The 26,245-nt window shown below is 39.1% G+C and overlaps 1 protein-coding gene across 3 annotated transcripts; it reads right to left on the reverse strand.

The window, feature by feature from the left end:
* Positions 1 to 26,245, reverse strand: ZNF486 (zinc finger protein 486). 3 transcript variants are annotated; one of them, XM_058434919.1, is made up of 5 exons: positions 26,088 to 26,176; positions 24,096 to 24,213; positions 17,931 to 18,057; positions 16,326 to 16,421; positions 1 to 4,905 (listed from the first exon to the last, which is right to left on the reverse strand). In XM_058434919.1, exons 3-5 carry the CDS (start codon positions 17,962 to 17,964, stop codon positions 3,851 to 3,853), a joined length of 1,185 nt encoding a protein of 394 aa, XP_058290902.1. In that variant the 5' UTR covers positions 17,965 to 18,057; positions 24,096 to 24,213; positions 26,088 to 26,176; the 3' UTR covers positions 1 to 3,850. The 3 variants fall into 3 exon arrangements, with proteins under 3 accessions (XP_058290902.1, XP_032003099.1, XP_032003102.1); XM_032147208.2 differs by lacking the exon at positions 24,096 to 24,213 and adding an exon at positions 19,495 to 19,636 and having other exon boundaries at positions 26,088 to 26,146; XM_032147211.2 differs by lacking the exon at positions 24,096 to 24,213 and having other exon boundaries at positions 26,088 to 26,245.

Below are 26,245 nucleotides of genomic sequence, written 5' to 3' on the forward strand. Positions count from 1 at the left end.
TGTTATCTACATAAACAAAGATATCACCTGCAAATAATAATTAACTAATTTCCAGTTTTATTCATTACAAATATTAACATCTTTTTTTCTGGCTTATTTTTCCTTTATGCACCATTTTATATATTCATACACACATAGGACAATAAAATATATCCAATAATTTAATTTTGGTTGAATTTTCATTAAAATAAGTGTTAACTATGATTATTTGTTTTCTGTTTGAAGAGGGCTTTTATTGTTGTACTCAAGAGTGTTGTTTCTGGAGACAAAGCTGCCTGTACTTTAATAGGCAGATTCTGAAAAAAATTTGAAACATAAGCCATAAAATTTTATATTAATAAATTCAAGACAAAGCAGAAAGCATAGATTTGCTTTCAGCATTCTCAAGGTGCTTAGTTTTTTATTAGCCACCTTATTAAAATAATTTGTTTTGTTCCAATAATTGTTCTTCTGAAAATACATACAATCTCATGCTCACACAAATACACTCCATAATTTTCTTACACCTAAGGTTTATCTTCAGAGTAATATGTGTATATATAACTCATGTAAATTAACACTAAAAGTCTACGTTTGCAGGCAGAGACCACGTGTTCAAAGAAAACCATATAACAAACATTTATTAATAATTTTTCAGTATATGTATGATTTCTATTTCTTGTTTTCTTGAGATTGAGTCTGTCACCCAGGCTGGAGTGAAGTGGTGCAATCTCAGCTCACTGCAACCTCCAGCTCCCAGTTTCAAGTGAATCTCCTGCGTCAGCCTCCAGGCATGCACCACAATGCCCAGCTATATATTTTATTTTTAGTAGACGAGGTTTCACCACGTTGGCCAGGCTAGTCTTGAACTCCTGACCTCAGGCAATCCACCTGCCTCAGCCTCCCAAAGTATTGGGATTACAGGCATGAGCCACTGGGCCTGGCTGTATTTTATTTATATTTCTGTATAATTTTTATTATGATCATAAAAATAACCCTGTAGTCAATAACAATTTATTGTACATTTTAAAATAACTAAAAGTATATAATTACACTGTTTGTAATACAGAGGATAAATGCTAGAGGTGATGGATACCTTATTTACCCTAATGTAATTACTACATATTGTAGGCCTGAATCAAAATATGCCATATAAAGCATAAATATATACATATACTATATACCCACAAATACTAATAATAAATTTCAATAAGAAAAGAGAATAAAAATTTAACCAATGGGAACAATATTCTTAAATTCACTTGCTGTTTAAAGCCACTGGCAAAGTGATTACTAGAGACGTTATCCCATTATGTACCAAATAGTATATTGCTACCATCTTTTACCTACACCTTTGAGTAAGGTGGGATATGTTAGTGGCATAATAATGCTTCATTAAATGCACAATAGTCTTAACATGGTAAAAAACATAAAATTAAATTCACACATAATCTAACAATTTTTAAATGTACTGCATTTTATTACATAAAAGTACAATAAGTAAAATATACTAATTTAGTTTAATATACTTTTATCTATAATTTCTCACTATAATGTAGAAAAGTATTACTCTGAACACCTACCTATACATTACTTAATATAGGTTAACGACAAAGAGCCTCTCCACTTATATTTTCATCAGGCATCTTACATTTTAATGTCCTTACTTTTATAGAAAAGGTCATAAATGCCCAATTAATAAAAAAGTATCTCTAATATCTCTGATGCAGCAAAAATTGAACACATGCTTTCACATGTGAATACAATAAGAATAAAGTAACAGCATAAAGTAATTTGAAAGCTGTATTACATCATTATTCACTTTTCAGAAAAATTTTTTTAAGGAAACAAATATACTTTTTTTTTGAGATGGAGTCTTGCTCTGTCACCCAGGCTGGACAATGGTGCGACCTCAGCTCACTGCAACCTCCTCCTCCTGGGTTCAAGCAATTCCAATTCTCTGCCTCAGCCTCCCAAGTAGCTGGGATTATAGGCACCCGCCACCACACATGTCTAATTTTTGTATTTTTAGTACAGACAGGGTTTCACCATCTTGGCCAGGATGGTCTTGAACTCCTGACCTCGTGATCCACCTGCCTTGGCCTCCCAAAGTGTTGGGATTACAGGCGTGAGCCACCATGCCCAGCTGGAACAAGTATACTTTTAATGTAATTACAATGCTTCCAAAAATCTACTTTTAAAGTTATACACAAATAAATTTCTTTTCTTTTTTTTTTTTTTTTGGAGACGGAGTTTCGCTCTTGTTGCCCAGGCTGGAGTGCAATGATCTCGACTCACCACAACCTCCACCTCTGGGGTTCAAGCCTCCTGAGTAGCTGGGATTACAGGCATGTGCCACCACGCATGGCTAATTTTATATTTTCAGTAGAGACAGGGTTTCTCCGTGTTGGTCAGTCTGATCTCAAACTCCCAACATCAGGTGATCCTCCCACCTTGGCCTCCCAAAGTGCTGGGATTACAGGCATGACCCACTGTGCCCGGCCACAAATAATTTATCTAAAAAGTGTTTCCAAACTCATTACATTTGCAGGAATCTTCTTCAATATACATTCCCTGATGTTGCACAAAGCTTGGCAACCGCTTTAGGGTTTCCTTCTAATACAAAATGTGGGCAATAAGATCTGCAATACAAGGAAAGGTACTACAAACCCCTTTATATTTGTAATGCTTGCCTTCAGAATCAATACTCTTCTTCACCTTAAAGGTTTATATTTTCTGAAATATTTTTTCACAGTAATTGCTCTTTTATTTTTATTAACTATGAACCTTCTTACGTTGAGTAAGATGTGATGGGCATTAATGGCTTTTCCATATTCTTTATATTTGTACAATTTTTCTCAAGGATAATAGCTTTCCTGTGAAATACGGTGTAAGCATGATTAAAAGTTTTGCCACATTCTTCATACTTGTAGGTATTTTGGAATTATGAATTACCTTACCTACAATAAAGTGTGGCAACCACACAAAGGCTTTGTCACATTTCATACATTTATTTGGTTTCACAGTAGTATAATTTTTTTATGCATAGAAAAGTTGGAGGTGTTGGGAAAAGCACTGTCGCATCTTTCAGGTTTGTAAAGTTCCTCTTCACCATGAATTATCGCCATGTCTAAGAATTAAGAGCATGTGGCTGAGAAGTGAGGCTAATGCCTGTCATCCCAGCACTTTAGTAAGCCAAGGCGAGTGGATCACCTGAGGTCAGGAGTTTGAGACCAGCCTGGCAAATATGGCAAAAGCCCATCTCTACTAAAAATACAAAAATTAGCTGGGCATGGTGGTGGGCACCTGTAATCTCAGCTACTCGGGAGGCTGAGGCAGGAGAATGGCTTGAACCCAGGAGGTGCAGGTCGCAGTAAGCCGAGATCATGACATTGCACTCCAGCCCGGGTCACAAGAGTGAAACTGCATCTCAAAAAATAAATGTATAAAAATAAAAGAATTGAGAACTTGTTATAGGCTTGCCACATTCTTCACACTTGTAGAGTTTCTGTCCAGTATGAATTAATATGTAGTAAGGGTTGAGAACTTCCTTAAAAAGCTTTGTCAGCCAGGCACAGTGGCTCATGCCTGTAATCCCAACACTCTGGGAGGCCAAAGCAGGCAGATCACCTGAGGTTAGGGGTTTGAGACCAGCCTGACCAACATGGAGAAATCCCATCTCTACTAAAAATACAAAATTAGCCAGGTGTGGTGGCGCATGCCTGTAATCCTAGCTACTAAGGAGGGTTACTTGAACCCAGGAGATGGAGGTTGTGGTGAGCCAAAATTACACCATTGCACTCCAGCTTGAGAAACAACAGTGAAATTACCTCTCAAACAATAATAATAATAATAATAAAATAAGGCTTTGTCACGTTCTTGGTTTCGGTCCAATATGAATTCTCTTATGTTTATTAAGGTCTGAGGACCAGTTAAAAGCTTTGCCACATTCTTCACATTTGTAAGGTTTCTCTCCAGTATGAGTTGTCTTATGTTCAGTTAGATTTGAGGATGTAGTATAAGCTTTGCCACATTCTTCACATTTGTAGGGTTTCTCTCCAGTATGAGTTCTCCTATGTTTATGGAGGCCTGCAGACCATGTAAAGGCTTTGCCACATTCTTCACATTTGTATGGTTTCTCTCCCGTATGAATTATCTTATGCATAGTAAGGTGTGAGGAACGGGTGAAGGCTTTGCCACATTCTTCACATTTGTAGGGTTTCTCTCCCGTATGAATCTTCTCATGTTTACTAAGGATTGAGGATGAAATAAAGGCTTTGCCACATTTATCACACTTGTATGGTTTCTCTCCAGTATGAATTTTCTTATGTGAAGAAAGAGTTGCAGGATGGTTAAGAGCTTTGTCACACTCTTTACATTTGTAGGGTTGCTCTCCAGTATGGATTATCTTATGTGTAGTAAGGGTATAGGGGTACTTAAAGGCTTTGCCACATTCTTCACAAATGTAGGGTTTCTCTCCAGTATGAATTTTCTTATGTGTAGTAAAGGTAGAGAAGTACTTAAAGACTTTGCCACATTCTTCACATTTGTAGGGTTTCTCTCCAGTATCAATTTTTTTATGTGTAGTATGGGTTGAGGACTGATTAAAAGCTTTGTCACCTTCTACATATTTCAAAGGTTTTTTTTCAGTATGTCTTCTTTTATGTCTTTCTGAATTTGAAAATTGATGAAAGACTTTCACATATTTACCACACTGAAATATTTTGCTCTGGGTAGTTGTCAAACATTGGTTAAGTCCATTATAACCTCTTTTGTGTAGCTTACACTCATCCACGCTTTCACAGCCTTTTTTAAAGTGTAAATTGCCATGTCCACATTTTTCAAATTCTCTTATTATCACTTTCTGGAAAGAATCTTTTATGTTCTGCTTTGGCCAAAGGTCCTGGGCAAAATGAGAACACATAACTGAAAGAAACAATAAAAACACATTACTTCAATTGCTAGACTCAGATAAATATACTTTACAAATCTAACCTATAAAATTACACAAACTACATAAGCAAGATGACATAGCAAAATGCCACAAGCTGTAATTTCTTCCTGGACATATAAAGGTAACAAAAACATACTGACCAAAATACATTTGTAAAAAATTTGTAAATGAGTTAAGTGTGTGAAAGTCCCCAGGTGAGCACAATGCAAACAGTCACATAGAAGATAAAGAAAAGTCTGTTACTTATATGCAACAGCTCTTCCTGCTCTCCAGTATAACATTGTGCCTTTAGAAGTAAATTGCCAACCTGGTGCAGTGGCTCAACGCCTGTAATACCAGCACTTTGGAAGGCTGATGTGGGTGAATCACTTGAGGTCAGGAGTTCAAGGCCAGCCTGGCCAAGACGGTGAAACCCCATCTCTACTAAAATTACAAAAAGTTAGCCAATCATGGTCATGGGCAACTGTAATCTCAACTGCTCAGGAGGCTGAGGCATGAGAATTTCTTGAACCCAGGAGACGGAGGTTGCAGTAAGCCAAGATTGCGCCACTGCACTCCGGCCTGGGGCTAGAGCAAGACTCCATCTCAAAAAAAAAAAAATTTTTTTTTAAAGTAAATTGCCAACAAGGAATGATAGCTCATGCCTGTAATTCCAGCAATTTGTGATGGCAAAACATGAGGATCACCTGAGGTCAGGAGTTTGAGACCAGCCTGACCAACATGGTAAAACCCCATCTCTACTAAAATACAAACAAATTAGCCACGCGTGGTTACAGGTACCTGTAATCCCAGCTATTTGGGAGGCTGAGGCAGGAGAATTGCTTCAACTGTGGAGGCAGAGAATGTAGTGAGCCAAGATCATGCCACTGCACTCCAGAATGGGTAAGATTCAGACTCTGTTTCACACATACACACAAAAATGTAAATTGCCAACTCCTAGTTTCTTTTTTAAAAAACAAGAAACATTGGCACATACATCTTTATTTCTGTCTTCTGGGGGCTTTTTTAGACACCAGATAATGTGTCCCATGACATAAAATGCTGAAAAAAATGGTGATGTATGTTGGAATGACAGTTCGAGTTTGCTAAGTCTAAAGGTAAATTATAGAGAAGCAGAGAAACGGCAGTACCCCAAACAGGGAATGGGTTTAGCAAGTGATTACTGACTATTAAGAAGAAATACGAATAAGCTGATTTAACCAAATAATAGACACAAAATTTTACACAAGACACATCCTAAAAACATGTTTGAGACATTCCCAGAATCTCTAGCCAAGACAATTGATTTCAGACTACGCCAGGACAAAGCTATATTATAAAGATTGTAACAGGTAGCTTTTTGTTAATTTCCAAATCTCTATCAAAGATTATAATGTATACCAAATATTAGAACATGGCCCCACCGAAAAAATTATAAAATTTTCAAAAGCAACCATAAAAAGTATATAAAGTAATTTTTAAAATTCCAGATGAATTGAACAGCCCAGTGTTGGTGGCTCATTTCTGTAATCCCAACACACTGGAAGATCAAGGTGGGAAAATCACAGGAGGTCAGATGTTTGAGACCAGCCTGGCCAACATGGTGAAATGCTGTATCTACTAAAAATACAAAAATTAGCTGGGCATGGTAGCACGTGCCTGTAATCCCAGCTACTTGTAAGGCTGACACAGAAGAATTGCTTGAATCCGGGTGGGAAAGGTTGCAGTGAGTGGAGATTATACCACTGTACTGCAGCGTGGGCAACAGAGCGACACTGTCTCAAAAATAAAATTAAAAAGGCCAGGTGTGGTGGCTGATGTCTGTAAACCCAGCACTTTAGGAGGCTGAGGTGGGTGGATAATTTGAGGTCAGCAGTTCAAGATCAGCCTGGCTGAGATCACACCACTGCACTCCAGCCTCAGTGACAGAAAAAGACTCTGTATAAGAAAAAAATAGAAACCCAACTACTGAAGATCAGAAAAATGAGAATAAAAAGAAATACTAAAATACCAAAAAAACAAAAATTGTGGATATAAAAAATAAAAAACTGAAAAATTTATTAAAAGAAAATATGATGTAAATATGAAAAAGCTGAACAAACTTAGATACACACAAATATATTTATAACAAACACACATATAAGCAAAATTTCAAAAATCACATATAAGAATAGAATTTTGGGTGCTGCAAGATAAAAATGATGTTCCATTTATAAGCAGTCTCATGAGATAACCAGGGAATTTTTTTTTTTAGACAGAGTTTCACTCTTGTTGCCCAAGCTGGAGTGCAATGATGCAATCTTGGCTCACTGCAACCTCTGCCTCCTGGGTTCAATCTATTCTCCTGCCTCAGCCTCCTGAGTAGCTGGGATTACAGGCGTGCGCCACCATGCCTGGCTAATTTTTTGTATTTTCAGTACAAACAGGGTTTCACCATGTTAGCCAGGGTGGTCTCGAACTTCTGACCTCAGGTGGTCTGCCCACCTTGGTCTCCCAAAGTGCTGGGACTATAGGCATGAGCCACCGCAACTGGCACCAGTGAATTTATTTAAAACATTCTTGCACATCAGAAAAAAACTGTGATATAGCTAAAGTTATAATAATTTTTTTTAAAAAGCTGTCAAATGGGAATAATGCCATCAGCAAAATTGTACTACCAAATAAAACAAGTGCTTCCAAAATAACCAAATCCTGAGAAAGTATATTGGCACTGCATAAACCATACACGTCAAAGATGCTAAAAGGAGTTTCTTCCACTGAAAATAACATAATGCAAGAAAACAACAGATAACCTATGAAAATATGTAACTTTCTGGAAAAGATATCCACATACACAAAAATGGAATTTCTTACTTAACATTGTCATAATGGTACAGAAAACATTTTTAATTACTCTCTAAATTTAAAAGATAAAAGTATAGAAATATTGTTAACATCTGTTAATAAATATACAACATAAAGGTCCGGCGCGGTGGCTCACGCTTGTAATCCCAGCACTTTGGGAGGCCAAGGCGGGCGGATCACGAGGTCAGGAGATCAAGACAATGGTGAAACCCCGTCTCTACTAAAAATACAAAATAATTAGCCGGGCGTGGTGGCGGGCGCCTGTAGTCCCAGCTACTCGGAGAGGCTGAGGCAGGAGAATGGCGTGAACCCGGGAGGCGGAGCTTGCAGTGAGCCGAGATTGCGCCACTGCACTCCAGCGTGGGCGACAGAGCGAGACTCCGTCTCAAAAAAATAAAAAAATATAAAAATAAAAAATATAATTAGCAAAATCAGTAACAAAGTTGAAGGCAAATGTAATGATGAAGAATTTCAGTATGTAAGTGAAGTTAATTTTTTTACCACATTCAAATATATTGTTGTGTCTTTTAGAGGTTTCATGTAATCCCCCATGTTACCACTAAGATAATAGCTGTATAGATACACAAAATAAAATAAGAAAGAAACTGAAAGCATATCAATACAAAAATAAAAAAAACAAAAAGAAAACGAGTGACAAAGATACAAGAATCAAATACAACATTTAATAAAAATAAGAGTAACTTTTTCTATTTCAGAAAATGATTTAAATATATATATAATCATCTTTCCAATCAAAAGACATATTTTTTTTTTATTTTGTGAGATGGAGTGTTGCTCTGTTGCCCAGGCTGGAGTACAGCATTGTGATCTTGGCTCACTGAAACCTCCGCCTTCTAGGTTCAAGCGATTCTCCTGCTTCAGCCTCCTGAGGAGCTGGGATTATAGGCACCTGCCAGCATGCCCGGATAATGTTTGTATTTTTTAGTAGAGACAGCGTTTCACCATGTTGGCCAGGCTGCTCTCGAACTCCTGACCTTCTGATTCGCCCACCTTGGCCTCCCAAAGTACTGAGAACACAGGCATGAGCCACCGTGCCTGGTGGAGGTTACAGTGAGCCAAGATTACACCACTGCATTCCATCATGGGCAATAGAGTGAGACTCAGTTTCAAAAAAAAAGAAGATGGTACATAAAAACTTTTAAGTTTTTAAATAAAATATAAGAAACATTATGTAAATCTGTTAATAGATACACCATATAAAATAATTTTTATATCAATAACAAACCATAAAATATAGAGGCAGTTTTTGTAATCAATTGAAGTTATGAGATTGAAACATATTGTTTTAACTTCAAGATGTATGTAATCTCCAGTTTTCAAGATGATTACAAAGATAATATTTATAGAAAGTATGCAAAAGAAGATAATGAAAGCATGCCAGTACAAAATAAAATGAAAATTAAGAAAGTAAAACAAGAGATGAGAAAAATATAACTACTAGAAACACATAAAACAATAACAGTCTAACTGCTAATGACAACTTTGTTTCTTTATTCATTGTAAATATAAATTAATTATATTACTTAATAAAATCAAATGTAATCTTAGGACTTTGGAAGGCCAAGGTAGGCTCATCACTTGATCCTATGAGTTCAAGACCAGCCTGGGCAACATGGCAAAACTCTGTCTCTACAAAAAATAAAACCTAGATGGCTATGATGGCAAATACTTGTAACCCAGCTGTTTGAGAGGCTAAAATGAGAGGATCATCTGAGTTTTGGAGGTTCTGGCAGCAGTGAATCATGCAAATCAGCCTGGTTGACAGAGTGAGACCCTATCTCAAAGTTAAATGAGACCGGGCGTGTTGGCTGATGCCTGTAATCCCAGCACTTTGGAGGCAGAGGCGGGCAGATCACCTGAGGTCAGGAGTTTAAGATGAGCCTGGCCATCATGGTGGAATCCCATCTCTACCTAAAATACAAAAAAATTAGCTGCGCATGGTGACAGGTGCCTGTAATCCCAGCTACTTAGGAGGCTGACAAAGGAGAATCACTTGAACTTGGGAGGTGGAGGTTTCAGTGAGCTCACACCATTGCACTCCAGCCTGGGCAACAAAAGTGAAACTCTGTCTCAAAATAAATACATAAATAAATAAATGCATATGAAGGAAAAGCTATAGAATGCCTCAGTGGTTTCTTTAAAAGCATACAGTATGCTGCCTACAAGAGACTCATTGTAGCATTGAGTCAAATAGGCTGAAATTAACAGAAGGAAAAAAATGTGTATTTCATAAAAATAGTAACCACAATTGAGTGAGGTGGTCATAATTATATTAAACATAATATGCTATAGGTCAAGTACTACCATTGGACAAAGAATGATATTATATTATGGTAAAGTGAGTTAATTTAACAGGAATCTGTAACTATATTATTTATCTATCTATATGTATATGTAAACATAACATCAGGGCTCCAAAATATATAAAGCAAATATTGACAAAAGTGAAGCAAGACATACATAGCAACATAAAAATTGTAGACATCAAGACCCCAGTCGCAACAATAAATAGAAAATTCAGAGAAAAAAATGAGAAACAGACAACTTATGCAACATTATAGACCATATTATTTTGCATACAGAGGAATACTTGAGACTGCATAATTTCTTTTTCTTTCTTTTTTTTTTTTTTTTTTGAGACAGAGTCCTGCTCTGTCACCCAGGCTGGAGTACAGTGATGCAATCTCAGCTCACTGCAAGCTCCGCCTCCCAGGTTCACGCCATTCTCCTGCCTCAGCCTCCCAAGTAGCTGGGACTACAGGCGCCCACCACCACACCCGGCTAATTTTTTTATATTTTTAATAGAGATGGGGTTTCACCGTGTTAGCCAGGATGGTCTCGATCTCCTGACCTCGTGATCCACCCACCTCAGCCTCCCAAAGTGCTGGGATTACAAGTGTGAGCCACCACACCCAGCGGAGTGCATAATTTTTTCTTTTTTTTTTTTTGAGATGGAATCTCGCTGTCGCCCAGGCTGGAGTGCAGTAGAGCGATCTCAGCTCACTGCAAGCTCCGCCTCCCAGGTTCACACCACTCTCCTGCCTCAGCCTCCCCAGTAGCTGGGACTATAGGTGCCCACCAACATGCCCGGCTTTTTATATTTTTGGTAGAGACGGGGTTTCACCATGTTAGCCAGGATGGTATCGATCTCCTGACCTCGTGATCCACCTGCCTCAGCCTCCCAAAGTGCAGAGATTACAGGCAGAGCCACCGTGCCCAGCTGAGTGCATAATTTTTAAAGAAAAATAATTTATGTGGCTCACAGTTTGACAGACTATAAGAAGTGTGTGCAAGCATCTGCTTCTGGTGAGGGTCTCAGGAAACTTACAATCATGGTGGAAGGTAAAGAGTAATTGGACATACTACATGTTAATGAAACAGAGCAAGTGTGAGGTGAAGGATCCAGGTTCTTTTAATGAACCAGCTCTCATTTGAATTAATAGAGTGTAAAGTTTTGGTTACCAAGAGGATGTACCATGCCATTCATGAGAAATTTGCCTCCATGACACAAACATGTCCCACCAGTTCCCACATCCAACATTGAAGATTTATTTTGCAGCATGAGGGCTGGAGAACATGAACATGGAAGCCATATTATAGACCAACAAGGCTTCACAGACACATGCAAAACTCTCCAGTCAAAACCAAGATAATACACAATATTCTTATTTGCATCTGGTGTATTCCGTTAGGACACATACCAAGTTTTATTAAATTTAAAAGTACTGACTGGGTGCAGTGGCTCTTGCCTATAATCCTAACACTTTGGGAGACCAAGGTAAGAGGATCCATTAGGGCCAAAAGTTTGAGACCAGCCTGGGCAACATAATGAGATCCTAACACTGCAAACAAGCAAACGATTAGCCAGACATGGTAGTGCATGACTGTAGTCCAAGCTGCTCAGAAAACAGAGGTGAAAGGATCACTTGAGCCCAGGAGGCTGAGGCTATAGTGAGTCAAAATTATGCCACGGCACTCCAGCCTCGGTGTTGGTAAGATCTTGTCTTAAAACAACAACAAATCAATTTAAAAATACTAAAATTATACATTGTGTTTTCTAACAAAAACTGAATGACACTAGGAATTAAAAGCAAAAGGCGAACTGGCAAATTCAAAAATATGTGAATATAAAACACACTCTTCAACATATTCTTGCTCAGAGGTCAAAAAATTTTATTCTTCACAGATGTCAATACAACCTACAGTTAAAGAGCTCAGAAATGAACCCTTCTATATATGATCAAATGGTCTTTCAAAAAGTTGCTATAAGTACAAAATAGAGAAAAGTAATATCTTCAAAAAATGATGTTGAAAACTGAATATCAACACTGATAAAATAAAGTTGGGTTATTTCCTTGAATGATACAAAAATATATTTTAAACAAAATACTTAGACATAAAGAAAATAATAAATCTATTAGAAAAAATACAGGAAAAAGACATGACATTGGTCTTGCCACCATTTTCTTAGATATGACATTAAATGCATAAGCAACAAATACAAGAAAAGTTTAAATACACTAGACATCAAAATTTCTGCACATCGGAAGAAAATTCAAAAGTGGCAACATCCCTTAGAAAATGGATGAAAACATTTGCAAATTTCATGTGAAGTTAATATTCAAAATAAATAAACAACTCTTAAAACTAAACAATAAAGTTGAATAACTTGATTTAAAAATGAACCAAAAAAATTTTCATCAAAAAACTACACAAATGGGAAAAAGCATTAGAAAGAATGCACAAAATTACTGATTTGTAGAGAAATAAAAAAAACACAATGACAAACAAAATCACCTCATATCCATTAGAATGGCCACTGTAAATTTTTTTAAAAACACCCAATCTGTTGATGTTGCAATAAAAATGAAACCCATGTTGCTTGTTTCTGGAAAACAAAGATGCAGCCATTATTTAAAAATGTTATAAATGTTCCTCACTTATTATATCTATTTACAAAATACATAACACAGGCCAGGCCCAGGTGTTCAAGCCTGTAATCCTAGCATTTTGGGAGGCCAAGGTGGGCAGATTACCTGAGGTCAGGAGTTTGAGACCAGCCTGGCCAACATAATGAGCCCCATTCTACTAAAAATACAAAAAAATTAGCTAGGTGTGTTGGTGGGCGCCTGTTATCCCAGCTACTCGGGAGGCTGAAGCAGAATTGCTTTAACCCAGGAGGCAGAGGTTTCAGTGAGCTGATATCGCACCACTGCACTTCAGCCTGGGTGACAGAGAACCCACCTCTAGAAAAAAAGAAAAGCAACAGAGGACCTGGAAGACATATTTGAAAATCCATGCTTATTGCACCAGTATTCACAAAAGCCAAAAGGTTGAAGCAACCCAGATGTCTCTTGATTTATAAACATATCAAATATGTAACATATACATACAATGGAATATTATTCCATCTTAAAAAGAACAATCTTGTCACATTTTAAGATGAACATTGAGAATATTATGTCACTTGAATTAATCCAGTAACAAAATTATGGATATCTTAAGTGGTCAAATCATAAAACAGAAAAGTGGAAGTTTTGCCTGTCAAGGGTGAGAGAGAGGGTAAAATGAGCAGTTGTTATTTAATGGGTATTGAGTTCTAGTTTTACAAGAAGTAAAGTATCTAGAAGTCTTTTACATAACAATGAGAATATACTTAACGTGCCTGAAATGAACAGCATTTTTTTTTTTTTTTTTGAGACAGGGTCTCACTCTGTCATTCAAGCTGGAGTGTAGTGGTACAACTTTGACTCCTCCTCAATCTCCCAAGTAGCAGGTACCACAGCTGCATACCACCATGCCTGGTAATTATTAAATTATTTTTATAAAGAGGGGTCTCCATATCTTTCCCAGGCTGGTCTCAAAATTTTGGGCTCCAGGGATCCTCCTGTGTTGGCCTCCCAAAATCCTGGGATTACAGATGGGAGCCACAACCATGCCTGGCCCTGAAAATGTACACTTGAATTAAGATGGTAAATTTTATGTTATGTGTTTTTAAAACAATTTTTTTAAAGAAAAACTGAAAAAAATCCAGAATTATAAATCTTTCTGAAAATTACCTTCAAATCAAACAAGTATTTCTCTCACAAAAGGAAATATATATTCATCATTAAACACATGGTGAAAAAAAGACTATCTCCATGACTACTCACTTAAACAAGATAGTTTATGGTCAGTTCTGCCTATATAGAAACCCACCCAGTTATCTGAGGGAATGCTCTCTGATACTCAATAAAAGCCATGCTCATCAATATCCAGATATAAGGCCCACCATATGCAGACCTGACTACAAAAACATGCCCTAGTGTCTTAACTACTGAGCAAAGCCCTGAAGGATATGCAGTCTGTCCAAAAATAAAATGAGAATTACAACTACCCAAGCCCCTGTAACAAGCCAACTAAAGGTGGACCCTAGTGCAGACCCAGCAACCTTGTCACCAAGCTATACCCCCTCTCCACTACAAATTCAGAGGGCATCTCATCACCCTAAGGGCGCAACAAAAGATCTTTAACTTCTAAAATCAGTTTATAAAAACTTGAAGGCCAGGCATGGTGGCTCACACCTGTAATCCCAGCACTTTGGGAGGCCAAGGCGGGTGGATTACGAGGTCAGGAGATCGAGGCCATCCTGGCTAACATGGTGAAACCCTGTCTCTACTAAAAATACAAAAAAATTAGCCAGGTGTGGTGGTGGGCGCTTGTAGTCCCAGCTACTCGGGAGGCTGAGGCAGGAGAATGGCGTGAACCCGGGAGGTGGAGGTTGCAGTGAGCTGAGACTGCAGCACTGCACTCCAGCCTGGGCAACAGAGTGAGACTCTGTCTCAAAAAAAAAAAAAAAAAAAAAACTTGAAGAGGTGTTTGCTCCATCAAATTTAGGCACCAATACAAAACTATATTGTGCCCATTGTCAATGCTTCTATTTTAATGTAGCACTGGAAGCATGTGGCAGAAAAATTAGTCAAAGAAATAAAAAAATCCATTGAAATTAAAGAAAAATAAGTAAAAAGTTGCTGTTTGTAGATCGTACAATCTTATATTTAAAAATCAATAAATAACATTAAAACCTGTCTAAAGTGATAAGTACACTCAGTAAATTAGCAAAATAGAAAATTAACATACAAGTATATGTACGGTCTCATACACTTAAAACAAACTATCTGATAAAATAGAGGAAGAAAAAAATCTTATTTACCATAGCATTAAGTAATAAACTTCTTAGAAAAAAAAAGGAGGTAAAAAATCTTTTTTTTTTTTTGAGATGGAGTCTCGCTCTGTCGCCCAGGCTGGAGTGCAGTGGCGCAATCTCGGCTCACTGCAAGCTCTGCCTCCCGGGTTCACGCCATTCTCCCGCCTCAGCCTCTCCAAGTAGCTGGGACTACAGGTGCCCGCCACCATGCCCGGCTAATTTTTTGTATTTTTAGTAGAGACGGCGTTTCACCGTGGTCTCGATCTCCTGACCTCGTGATCTGCCCGCCTCGGCCTCCCAAAGTGCTGGGATTACAAGCGTGAGCCACTGTGCCCGGCAAAAAATCTTTACAATAAAAAAACTATGGGCCGGGCAGGGTGGCTCACGCCTGTAATCCCAGCAGTTTGGGAGGCTGAGGTGGGTGGATCACGAGGTCAGGAGTTCAAGACCAGCCTGGCCAACATGGTGAAACCCCATCTCTACAAAAAATACAAAAAAAATTAGCCAGGCATGGTGGTATGCACCTGTAATCTCAGCTACTCAGGAGGCTGAGGCAGAGAATTGCTTGAACCCAGGAGGCAGAGTTTGCAGTGAGCCAAGATCATGCACTGCACTCCAGCCTGGGCAACAGAGCAAGACTCCATCTCAAAAACAAAAAACAAAAAAAACTGTGAAAATATTAGAGAAGATCCAAATAAATTTTAAAATTGCCATATTATCCAGAGTGATCTATAGATTGAATAAACTTCCTATCAAAATTGCAGTGGTATTTTTTTCATGGTAATGGAAAATACATTTCTAAAAGTTACATGATACTAAAATAACTCTGATAGCCAAAGCAATCTTGAGGAAGAAGATCAAAGCAGAAGGATATCATACTTATAATTTGAAACTGTATTTCAAGCCTATATAGTAATAAAAACAGAATGGACTGTGCAGAAAAAAATGAATAAAAAATGCAACAAAAACTAGTACTCTCACACATTTCAGATCTGATACAAAAAGACAACTTAAAAAACAGTTTTAGTTTCTCAAAATCATGCAGATATTCATGTGTCCCCAGGACAATGGAAAAACAGCCAGATTGTGCAATCTCTTATAAGCCATAAAGAGGAATTTGGCTCTCACTGTGAACTTGAAGGAAGCTCACCGAAAGAATAGTAGAATCCTTAGAGAATTTAAAAGCATGAGACAGAAGATGTCCCTTTGTGAGAGAAAAATTAAATAAATAAATAAATAAAAACAGCTGACCAGGAATTATTTCCTTTGGAACACAGCTTCCCAGATAAGGACTGGCTTTCTTTTTGACCTTGGGACCTCTTATCTGCGTTGTCTGTTGTGTTCATTTTCATTCGCACCTACCTGGGGGGTTGGCAATCATCTCATGTCTCTTCATAGTCAGAGGTATTTTTCCTTGCTCCAGACAGGTGATCAGGTCTGGCTTAGAGACAACAATACCTGTTTCATTAAAAATAAATAGCATGAATCTTGCTTATATTCCTCAATTACAAGCTAGTAATGTACTCAGCAGAAATAATGTAATAAAATATTCTCATAAATTAATACCAAAATACTAATTCATAACAAATTTCTAAATATTTAGAAAATACTTTCAACTTTAAGGTTTCTTCTTTTTTTTTTTTTTTTGGAGATGGAGTAAAATAATTAAAAAGTTGCTGTTTGTAGATCATACAATCTTATATTTAAAAAACCATAAGCAGTACTTTAAAAACCATAAATAGGGCCGGTTGCAGTGGCTCATGCCTCTAATCCTAGCACTCTGGGAGGCCAAGATGGGTGGATCACGAGGTCAGGAGTTCGAGACCAGCGTGGCCAACATGGTGAAACCCCATCTCTACTAAAATACAAAAAGCCATGTGCGGCGGCACGCGCCTGTAGTCCCAGCTACTCAGGAGGCTGAGACAGGAGAATTGCTTGAACCCAGGAGGCGGAGGTTGCAGTGAGCTGAGATCATGCCATTGCACTCCAGCCTAGGCAACAGAGTGAGACTCCCATCTCAAAAAAAGAAAAAAAAAAACATAAACAGTACCTTAAAACCTTTCTAAACTGAAAAATACACTCAGTAAATTAGCAAAACATAAAATAAACACACAAGTATATGTATGGTCTCAAACACTTAAGCTATCTGATAAAATAGGGAAAGAAAAAAATCTTATTTACTATACCATTAAATAATAAATTTCTTTAAAAAATTACTAAGAAGGTAAAAAATCTTTACAATAAAAACACTATGAAAAAAAAAGAAGATCCAAATAGATTTTTAAATTGCCACATTATCCAAAGTGATCTATAGATTCAATAAACTTCCTATCAAAATTAGAGCAGTATTTGCTCTTCTTGCCCAGGCTAGAGTGCAATGGCTCGATCTCAGCTCACCAAAACCTCTGCCTCCTGGGTTCAGGGGAATCTCCTGCCTCAGCCTCCGGAGTAGCTGGGATTACAGGACTACCCCACCATGACGTACTAATTTTGTATTTTTAGTATTGATGGGGTTTCTCCATGTTTGTCAGGCAGGTCTCAAACTCCCAACCTCAGGTGATCTGCCCGTCTCAGCCTCCCAAAGTGCTGGAATTACAGGTATGAGCCACTGCGCCTGGCCCTGCATGTAGGCTTTTTAAATTTACTACCTGGTACTACTGAATCAAAAACTGGTGGTGGCAATGAGATTTTCAGGTGGGGGCAACAGTATTTTATGCCACTAAATTTCTGAAATTTCCACTAATTTAGAGTGAAGAATAAAGCTCAACTCAGCAACGTGGAAAGTTTGGATTAAGATAGAACATCTTGAAGAAATTCTTTTCTAAATACACAAATTCTGAAGATTTTCTGGAAAAAGGGCATCTGAAACTCTTTATGCAAAGGATAAATTACTAAAATCATTCCACAAAAAAGAGAAATAAAACTTTTGGGTTTTTTTTATGAATTATGTATTTAAGTTATCCTCACCAAGGAAGACCAGGTGTCTGTAGTTCTCTAACATCACATCCCTATATAAATTTTGCTGTGCAGTGTCCAGGCAATGCCACTCCTCCAGAGAGAATTCTACAGCCACATCTCTAAATTGCAATGGTTCCTGAAAAACACACAAACACACACATTTTTACCAAGTTGCCATTGGTGGAATTTTTAATTTAAGGTGAAATGAGAGAGTAAAGAGAACTGGTTCTTACTTATAGGATTGACTAAAATTATCCAATAAAATAATTTTCAACACAGAAATATTTTCTAATGTATTCTCTATCTCTGAGAAAAAGGAGCAGCCTAAGATCCACAACATTAGTTCATATAATGATATTTTTCTAGATAACAAAGTATAAAATTAAGGGCATGAACATGAACATGTACATTTTTGAGTGCTATATTTATATCATACAGAATCAGTTATGAATATCTTTCAGATAGAAAAGACATGTTGAGTTAGAAGGCATCTCTCAAATTTTAACATGTACAATAAGCTGATGACCTTCTTATGCAGGATTTTTTTTTCCCAGAAGATCTGGCATAAAGTCTGATTATTTGAATTTCTAACAAGCTCACCAATAATGTTAATGTTCTTGTCCCAAAAACGATATTTTGTCAAACATGCAGTAAGTGCAAGAGCCTATGTTTTCTTTCAGATTTTCTAGCCTGTAAACAAAGATAAGAGACTTCATTTTCCAAAGAAAAATATTTTTAAAAAAGAGAGCTGCCAGATTTAATGTGATGGTTTATGCATATCAGCTGCATGAACATAATTAATAATGAATAGAAAAATAATTATCTCTATAGTGAAAAAAATCTGTCAGAGAGCTATTTCGCCAACTGAATCATTAACCATTAACTGCACTAGGACAAATTTTTATGATGTGCTAATGCACACAGAAGAAAACAGCATCACTGTTGAAATATTCCTCCCAAAGAAAGTAAATAAAATCTGAATTTAACTATAAAGAAACATGTTTTATGCTAACTTCAAAGTTTTCGATAACTCCTATGTTCTGTAACTTTTAGTAGTAATTTTAAGTAGGCTTCATTTAGCACCCAAGAGAGCAGGTATCTCCTAATAATTTTTTTCAGAACTTTCTAGATAATAAATGCCATTCCATGTAAAAAAGCATTTTCTTAATCCTGTTCTGCATACAGCTAATGGAACACACAGATGAAGCCTCAACATTACATGTTCTCCATCTATACTAAGGACCACAATTTTCCCCAACAGAAATCTTGAGTATCCACATCTTTCCATGTTCAACAGCCACAAAGGGAACATTTTTAATATTGCAGATTATAAATTCTTGCTGAGAATTCTGCATGGCATATAAGAAGCTATGACGTAGAGAATGCAGAGAAAACTCTGGGATATAGGAAAGAAGTATTTTTCAGAGACCCTTGACTATCATAGGAATTTTAAGTAGTTAAACCAAACTCAGGGAGGGAAAACACAAGTAGAGAAGTGAAGGTTTGTGAGTACTAAACTCATGGGAGTCCAGGAGGCAGAGTGGACACAGCTCTTCATCTGAGACATGTTTACCTTAAGAGGAGCCATTTTTTTTTCTCCTTCTCCTCTGGAATTCCTTCTCAGATGAGATTCTCTGGAAAAATTACACCTGCATCTTGAGAGCATGCCTTTAAAGGTATCAGCAGCACATGATTACCTGCTGGCATGACATCAACTGGCAAAATGACAGAAAAAGCCCATCAATTTGTGTCCTTTGAAACAGAAGAGATTCAGGGAACAATGAACTGCTCCACGAAGATAGCAATGTTTCTCATTTCCTGTCCTCAGGTGCCCTCCCTGCCACAGACACCAGCAATTTCCAGTAATGGAAATACGCACCACACTGATCTGTCTGTACCAAACCCAAACAGAACAGGCCCTGTGACCACCCTTTAGCGCAAAGGTGGAACTTAGCTCTCATGATTGTATTCTGAAGCCCTCATACTTGATTCTGGCCTCACCTTAGAGTCACATGAGGCCCTTCATTAAAACAACATGGATGCTGCCACCCAGAACAATAAACAGAAGCTGTGGGGAGGGCACAAGAGAGTTCTGCAAATTGGCCATGTGATCCTAATGAGAAGCCTGGGCTGATAATCACTAAGCTAAGCATTGCCTCTCAAGTTTTAATAGGCTTATAAATCACTTGGTAATTTTGGCTCCACTTTATGTAATGTGATTCTGGAGGCTTGAAAAGTATCCATGAATGGGTGTTTTAAACAAGTCCCCTGTCAATGCTGAAGTTGCTTTCTCTTGGCTCATTATTAGCATTAGTTAGAGAAAACAGGCACAGCACAGGGTCCCTTACACTTAGCACTCTTGTCACAACCAAATACTTCCGATACAAATAAGGACAAGGCATCTCTACCCTAAAGTTTTATATGCTTTGCTGGCTCTCTAAAGTTTACAGAGGAAACTGAAGGCAGCAGTGTCAGAATAAGTCTGTATTTAAAAAACAACATGTACACATGTACTAATGCAATGTTTATTAAGCAGGTACTATGTGCTCAAGAGAATGATACAGAGCACTGTGCTGGGCATAACACATTCTGTGATTTACTTCTCATAACACCCTGAAAGCTGGTACTAAGGGTTTAATAAACTTTAGGATTTAGGTAAAGTGTGCAGCATTTTTATTTCTTCTCCCGTTTCTCTGTCATCAATTTTTTTAAACACCATAAAGAATAAAAGCGAAATATAGACAGATGAAAGAGACAGAAAGGAAGAGTTTAATGTAATTTAGAGAAAATTTTATTCTGTTTATATTTACTTTTCTGTGACTTGTGGAGCAACTACTGGATCTGCAGGAATAGAAAACAAATTGCTAAATAGAATGTCTCTGCAAGCACTGGTTTTAACAGAAAATTTAAAAACTAAGACCCTAAAATACGTACTTTATTTTTCCCTTTCATCTGCTTTTGGGATTCAGGAAATTGTGAGCAGCAGCTCTAGAAAGGCAGCAGGATTCACCAGCCAAAACTCTGATCTCTACTAATCAGTTCTGTAAGGCAAGACTCCAGGGTAGGGTCAGACCTAAATAAAGCCTCCAAAAAGCATGAATCTGATCAGGTCTCAGGCAGTGTGAAGACCTTATGTAGAATTCTGTTCTCTATGCCACTGGGGTACTTCCAGTTTTGTTTTTTTCTAAGCTTACCTAAAAGAAACTTAAATCCCAGAGTTCCTATAATTTTAATCTTTTCTAGCCACTGCCCTGTCAACTTTACACTATATATTAATACACAATTTAAACAAATCCCTTAAGGTTTTCTAGGGTAATATTATTAGTAAATCAAAATGTACACTTTAGAAGGTAAAAAAAAAAAAAAAAAAAGTAGAAGTTTTACAGCTGGGTGCACTGCCTTACACCTGTAATCCCAACTCTTTGTGAGGCCAAGGTGGGTGGATCACGAGGTCAGGAGTTCAAGACCAGCCTGACCAAGATGGTGAAACCTCGCCTCTACTAAAAATACAAAAAATAGCTGGGCACAGTGGCTGGGGCCAGCAATCCCAGCTACTTTGGAGGCTGAGGCAGGAGAATCGCTTGAACCCAAGTGGCAGAAATTGCGGTGAGCTGAGATCGTGTCACTGCACTCATGCCTGGGTAACACAGTGAGATTCTGACTAAAGAAAAAAAATTATAATAACAATTATTCTGTTCATAGATATCCCTTCAGATGTAGAATTCAGAAGTCATAACAGCATAAAGTGTCCTAAATAAAACCCAAGGTTTTGGACACATCTATGTATTGTGCCAACCATATGTTGCATAATTCAATTATTTATCCAGTTGTTGGTCTAGACTAAAAGTCTCTGGATTGTAGGAACCACGGCTGCTTCATGTATTTTTTAATGGCCATATGAAATGGAAGCTACTAGTTTATCTATTTGGGTCTCCAGATCTCCTCCTTGTTTATCATCCAAGTACCAAGAAACTGGAGAAACTCTGATCTGGGTACCAAAAAAGACACCTCTTGTATGAGGGCATGAACAAACACAGGATGACTCACTTCTCTTACACTGAGACAGAAGCAGAATTAACCACTCTTCTCAGCCTAACACAATTCTGCTCTGGACATCCTCAAATGCCTCAAAGACACCTAGGTGATCGTGAGGGAATTCCTAGTGAACCAGGGCTGATGGCTCAATGCCCTAAGCCAGGCTGGAGAGACTCAGGCTGATTCTGAATAGAAAATAGAACTGCCTTGGTGGAGCTCCAGAATCTGGATCATCTGTCCTGATTTGCTAGCTCTTGGATAAGAGAAAGAACAAAAACACTCTACTCCAGTATCACATTTTACAGGTAAATATAGTTGTGGTCATGGCTCTGGATATTTTGTGGCCTGATCTCTCACTCTTGAGATATTTATTTACACTTACAGATTCTGCCATCAGATTCTATTTCCTCCTGGAGCCTCTCACATAACTGTAGCAGGTCAATGAACAAGATGTGAAAAATCTCAAAGAGCCACACTCCCAAATGGAGGCTGTAAGATATCTTGACAACTTACAATAGAGAAAATGACTTTTGTTAATTTTCTGTACATTCTCTATCCAAAGTCTGGCATTTTTTTTTAAATCCCAGGCAGAGGGCAGACCTTATCTGCAAATTCTAGGTAGGATCGACTTGGCTCTCCATCCTTTCGTGTTACACCAAGTGGAGTACAGTCAAAAGAGAGATCTCCTCATAGATGCTGCTCTAACACATCCTAAATAATAAGTCTACATTTAAAAAAAAAGGTAACACAACATGAATATAAGTAGACAGTTTATTTGGGTCAAGCTTAAGGGTTAAAACCTGGGAGCAAAGATTCAAGTTGCCTGGAATCTACACTTCAATTAGTAGCATTTACAGGAAGATATGTAAAGACAAGACAGGGACAGAGAGTGGGCTGATGCAGAGTTGTTTGTCAAAAGTTTTTATTTATTTACATAAATAACATGATTATTGATTGGATATCTATCATTATGTTTTAGGGTATGGGATATAGTGTCCAATGTGGCATTATTAGTTTAATTTATAGTTACTTGTGCCAATAGTGAACAGTTTCAATAGATGAATACATAGTTCAAAGTGGGAGAAAGACATAACTGCACTTTCATTTTAACATATCTCTGAGTTTGATAACCAAAAGAACCCGCATTATTTAGATAAAAGTTTTTTATTTCCCAAATCTCAAGATCTGGATTCAAAATATAGAGCTGTAGATTTAGGGCCTGAATGGCAGGAGGAGCAGCAGGCGTTACCTGCAAATTTGTGAGCATTTTAGCAAGAGGTGGAAGGTGAAAGTAGAGATTCTCTTGTCAACAAGTCTACTCAATGCACACACATTACTCTAACTGGGTTTGTGGGCCCCATGGTCTCTGACTCTGTTTCAAGTCTGAAGATAGAAGAGTCATTGAAAGAGATAAAATGATTGATTGCTGCCCTATGAACTTTGTAGAAATCTAATCCAGCCTCTCTAGAAGTGACTGTAGAGGACTATAGATAACAAATAGAGACATAATTCTGCCTGCATATTTAGGGGACAGCATGCACTTTGCTGCACAAGTGTGAATTGACTGGAAGCCTGATAGGGAAAGTCCTCGCTAAATTCTGGTTGGCACCTTATGGGTTTATATCATGTCTGGTAATTCTAGACAGTGTTTGGAAACAATAATTAGAAGAACAATTTTCTTTGGACAGGTGCGGTGGCTCACACCTGTAATCCCAGTACTTTGGGAGGCCGAGACAGGCAGATCACGAGGTCAGGAGATCAAGACCATCCTAGCCAACACAGTGAAACCCCGTCTCTACTAAAAATATAAAAAATTAGCCGGGTGTGGTGGTGGGAGCCTGTAGTCCCAGCTATTCGGGAGGCTGAGGCAAGAGAATGGCATGAACCCAGGAGGTGGAGCTTGCAGTGAGCCGAGAAGGCACCACAGCACACTCCAGCCTGGGTGACAGAGCAAGACTTTGTCTCAAAAAAAAAAAAAAAAAAAAAGAACAATTTTCTTCGCTGGGCATGGTGGCCCATGTCTACAATTCCAGGACTTTGGGAGGCCTAGGCGGGTGGATCACCTGAGGTCAGGAGTTCTAGACCAGCCTGGCCAACAGGGTAAAACCCCATCTCTACTAAAATTACAAAAAAAATTACCCGGGCTTGGTGGGAGGCACCTGTAATTCCAGCTACTCAGAGGGCCGAGGCAGGAGAATCGCTTGAACCCAGGAGGCAGAGGTTGCAGCCAGCCAAGATCATGCCATCACACTCCAGCCTGGGGGACAAGAGAGACTTCGTCTCAAAAAAACAAAGAACAAATGTTTACAGCCCCAGAAAAACTCCACAATAATAGAACAGAAAGAAAACGTTTTGGCTGGGTGTGGTGGCTCATGCCTGTAATCCCAGCACTTTGGGAGGCCGAGGCAGGCAGATCACCTGAGGTGGGGAGTTCGAAACCAGCCTGGCCAACATGGAGAAACCCCGTCTCTACTAAAAAATACAAAAATTAGCCGGGCATGGTGGCATATGCCTGCAATCCCAGCTACTAGGGAGACTAAGGCAGGAGAATCACTTGAACCCGGGAGGCAGAGGTTGCAGTGGGCCGAGATCCCGCCACTGCACTCCAGCCTTGGCCACAAAGCAAGACTGTCTCAAAAAAAAATTTTTTTTAACTCCCTCTTTTTGCAGACTTCATATTAGCCTTAGCTTGGAGTCACTAGGTTCAAGCTTTAATTTCCATGTCAGTGTTACTCCCTTGGTTTTTGAAACTAAGTGTTTGAAAAATCCAGTGAAATTACTCAAACACAGTGTTTACATAAAGGAAGAAAATTTTAAGATTCTTACTTTTTTTTTTTTTTTGAGACGGAGTTTCTCTCTTGTTGCCCAGGCCGGAGTGCAATAGCGCGATCTCGGCTCACTGCAACCTCCTCCTCCCAGATTCAAGCAACTCTCCTGCCTCGGCCTTCTGAGTAGCTGGGATTACAGGCATGCGCCACCATGCCCAGCTAATTTTGTATTTTTAATAGAGACAGGGTTTCTCCATGTTAGTCAGGCCGGTCTCGAACTCCCGACCTCAGGTGATCCGCCTGCCTCGACCTCCCAAAGTGCTGGGATTACAGGCGTGAGCCACTGCGCCCGGCCCTTTTTTTTGGGGGGGGGAAGGAGTCTTGCTCTGTCGCGCACACTGAAGTACAATGGCGCGATCTCAGCTCACTGCAACCTCCGCCTCCTGGGTTCAACCAATTCTCGTGCCTCAGCCTCCCAAGTGGCTGGGATTACAGGCTCCTGCCACCATACCTGGCTAATTTTTGTATTTTTAGTAGAGATGGGGTTTCACCGTGTTGGCCAGGATGATCTAGAACTCCTGACCACAGGATCCTCCTGCCTAGGCCTCTCAAAATGCTGGGATTACAGGCGTGAGCCACCGCGCCCGACCAGGAAGGGGTTTTTAACCCCAACGTAGTTTTTGTTTTTGTGTCCTTCCCCTATTGGCTGGGGTCAGACCGCACAATCTAAGCTGATCCCGGTTAGCTTAGACCCAAACTTTTTCCAAATAGGATAAACGCGCGATTTGCGAGAAAAGGAAAAGGGAGAAAAAGGGGTAGGGTTGATTTACAACTTTTACAACTTCTGACCAGGAAGTTGAGTCTTTGAAGAGGAATTTAGTTGTCCTAGCAACCCTTTACCTCAAGTGATCCGCCCGCCTTCGCCTCCCAAAATGCTGGGATTACAGGCGTGAGCCACCGCGCCCGGCTTCGTAAATTTTTAACAGGAGAAAAGAGAAACTGTGAACCCCACGGACCAAAGCTCTTCCGAATCGTGAACCCGCACCCCGAGTCAAGATTCTCCCCTGACGACCTTCTTGTGGTTCCCGCACAATCTGGGAGAGACCTGAAGCTGCGGGTGCAGAGCTGCTGCCCAGAGAGGGTGCCAGGCCAGGGCACAGTCACTGCGCAGGGAAGAGACAGGACGCCCCGGGACCGGCTGTCAGCGCAGCCGCCATCTTATGGCTGGAGGGGACCCAGCTGGGTAAGGAGAATTCCGGACGCAGATTGTGGAGCTGACTACGGGGAGGCCTGAGTCCCTCCACAGCCACTTCCCATCAACCAGTCCCTCCCCTCTCTCAGGATGTCGAACAGGCACTCTCACCATTTCTAGGCTTCCAGGGGGTCCCGACATCTTGGCTGTGGATCTCCCAATACCTACAGGACACAGGGCCACAGAGGGTGGGCCTCTAGGACACAGAGTAGTGATGAGAAGACCTAGAGCTCCAGATGCAGCGAGAGACAAAGGCCGCGCCAAACCCG

This window comes from Hylobates moloch, unplaced genomic scaffold (assembly GCF_009828535.3).
Source record: "Hylobates moloch isolate HMO894 unplaced genomic scaffold, HMol_V3 SCAFFOLD_82, whole genome shotgun sequence".
NCBI lineage: Eukaryota > Metazoa > Chordata > Mammalia > Primates > Hylobatidae > Hylobates > Hylobates moloch.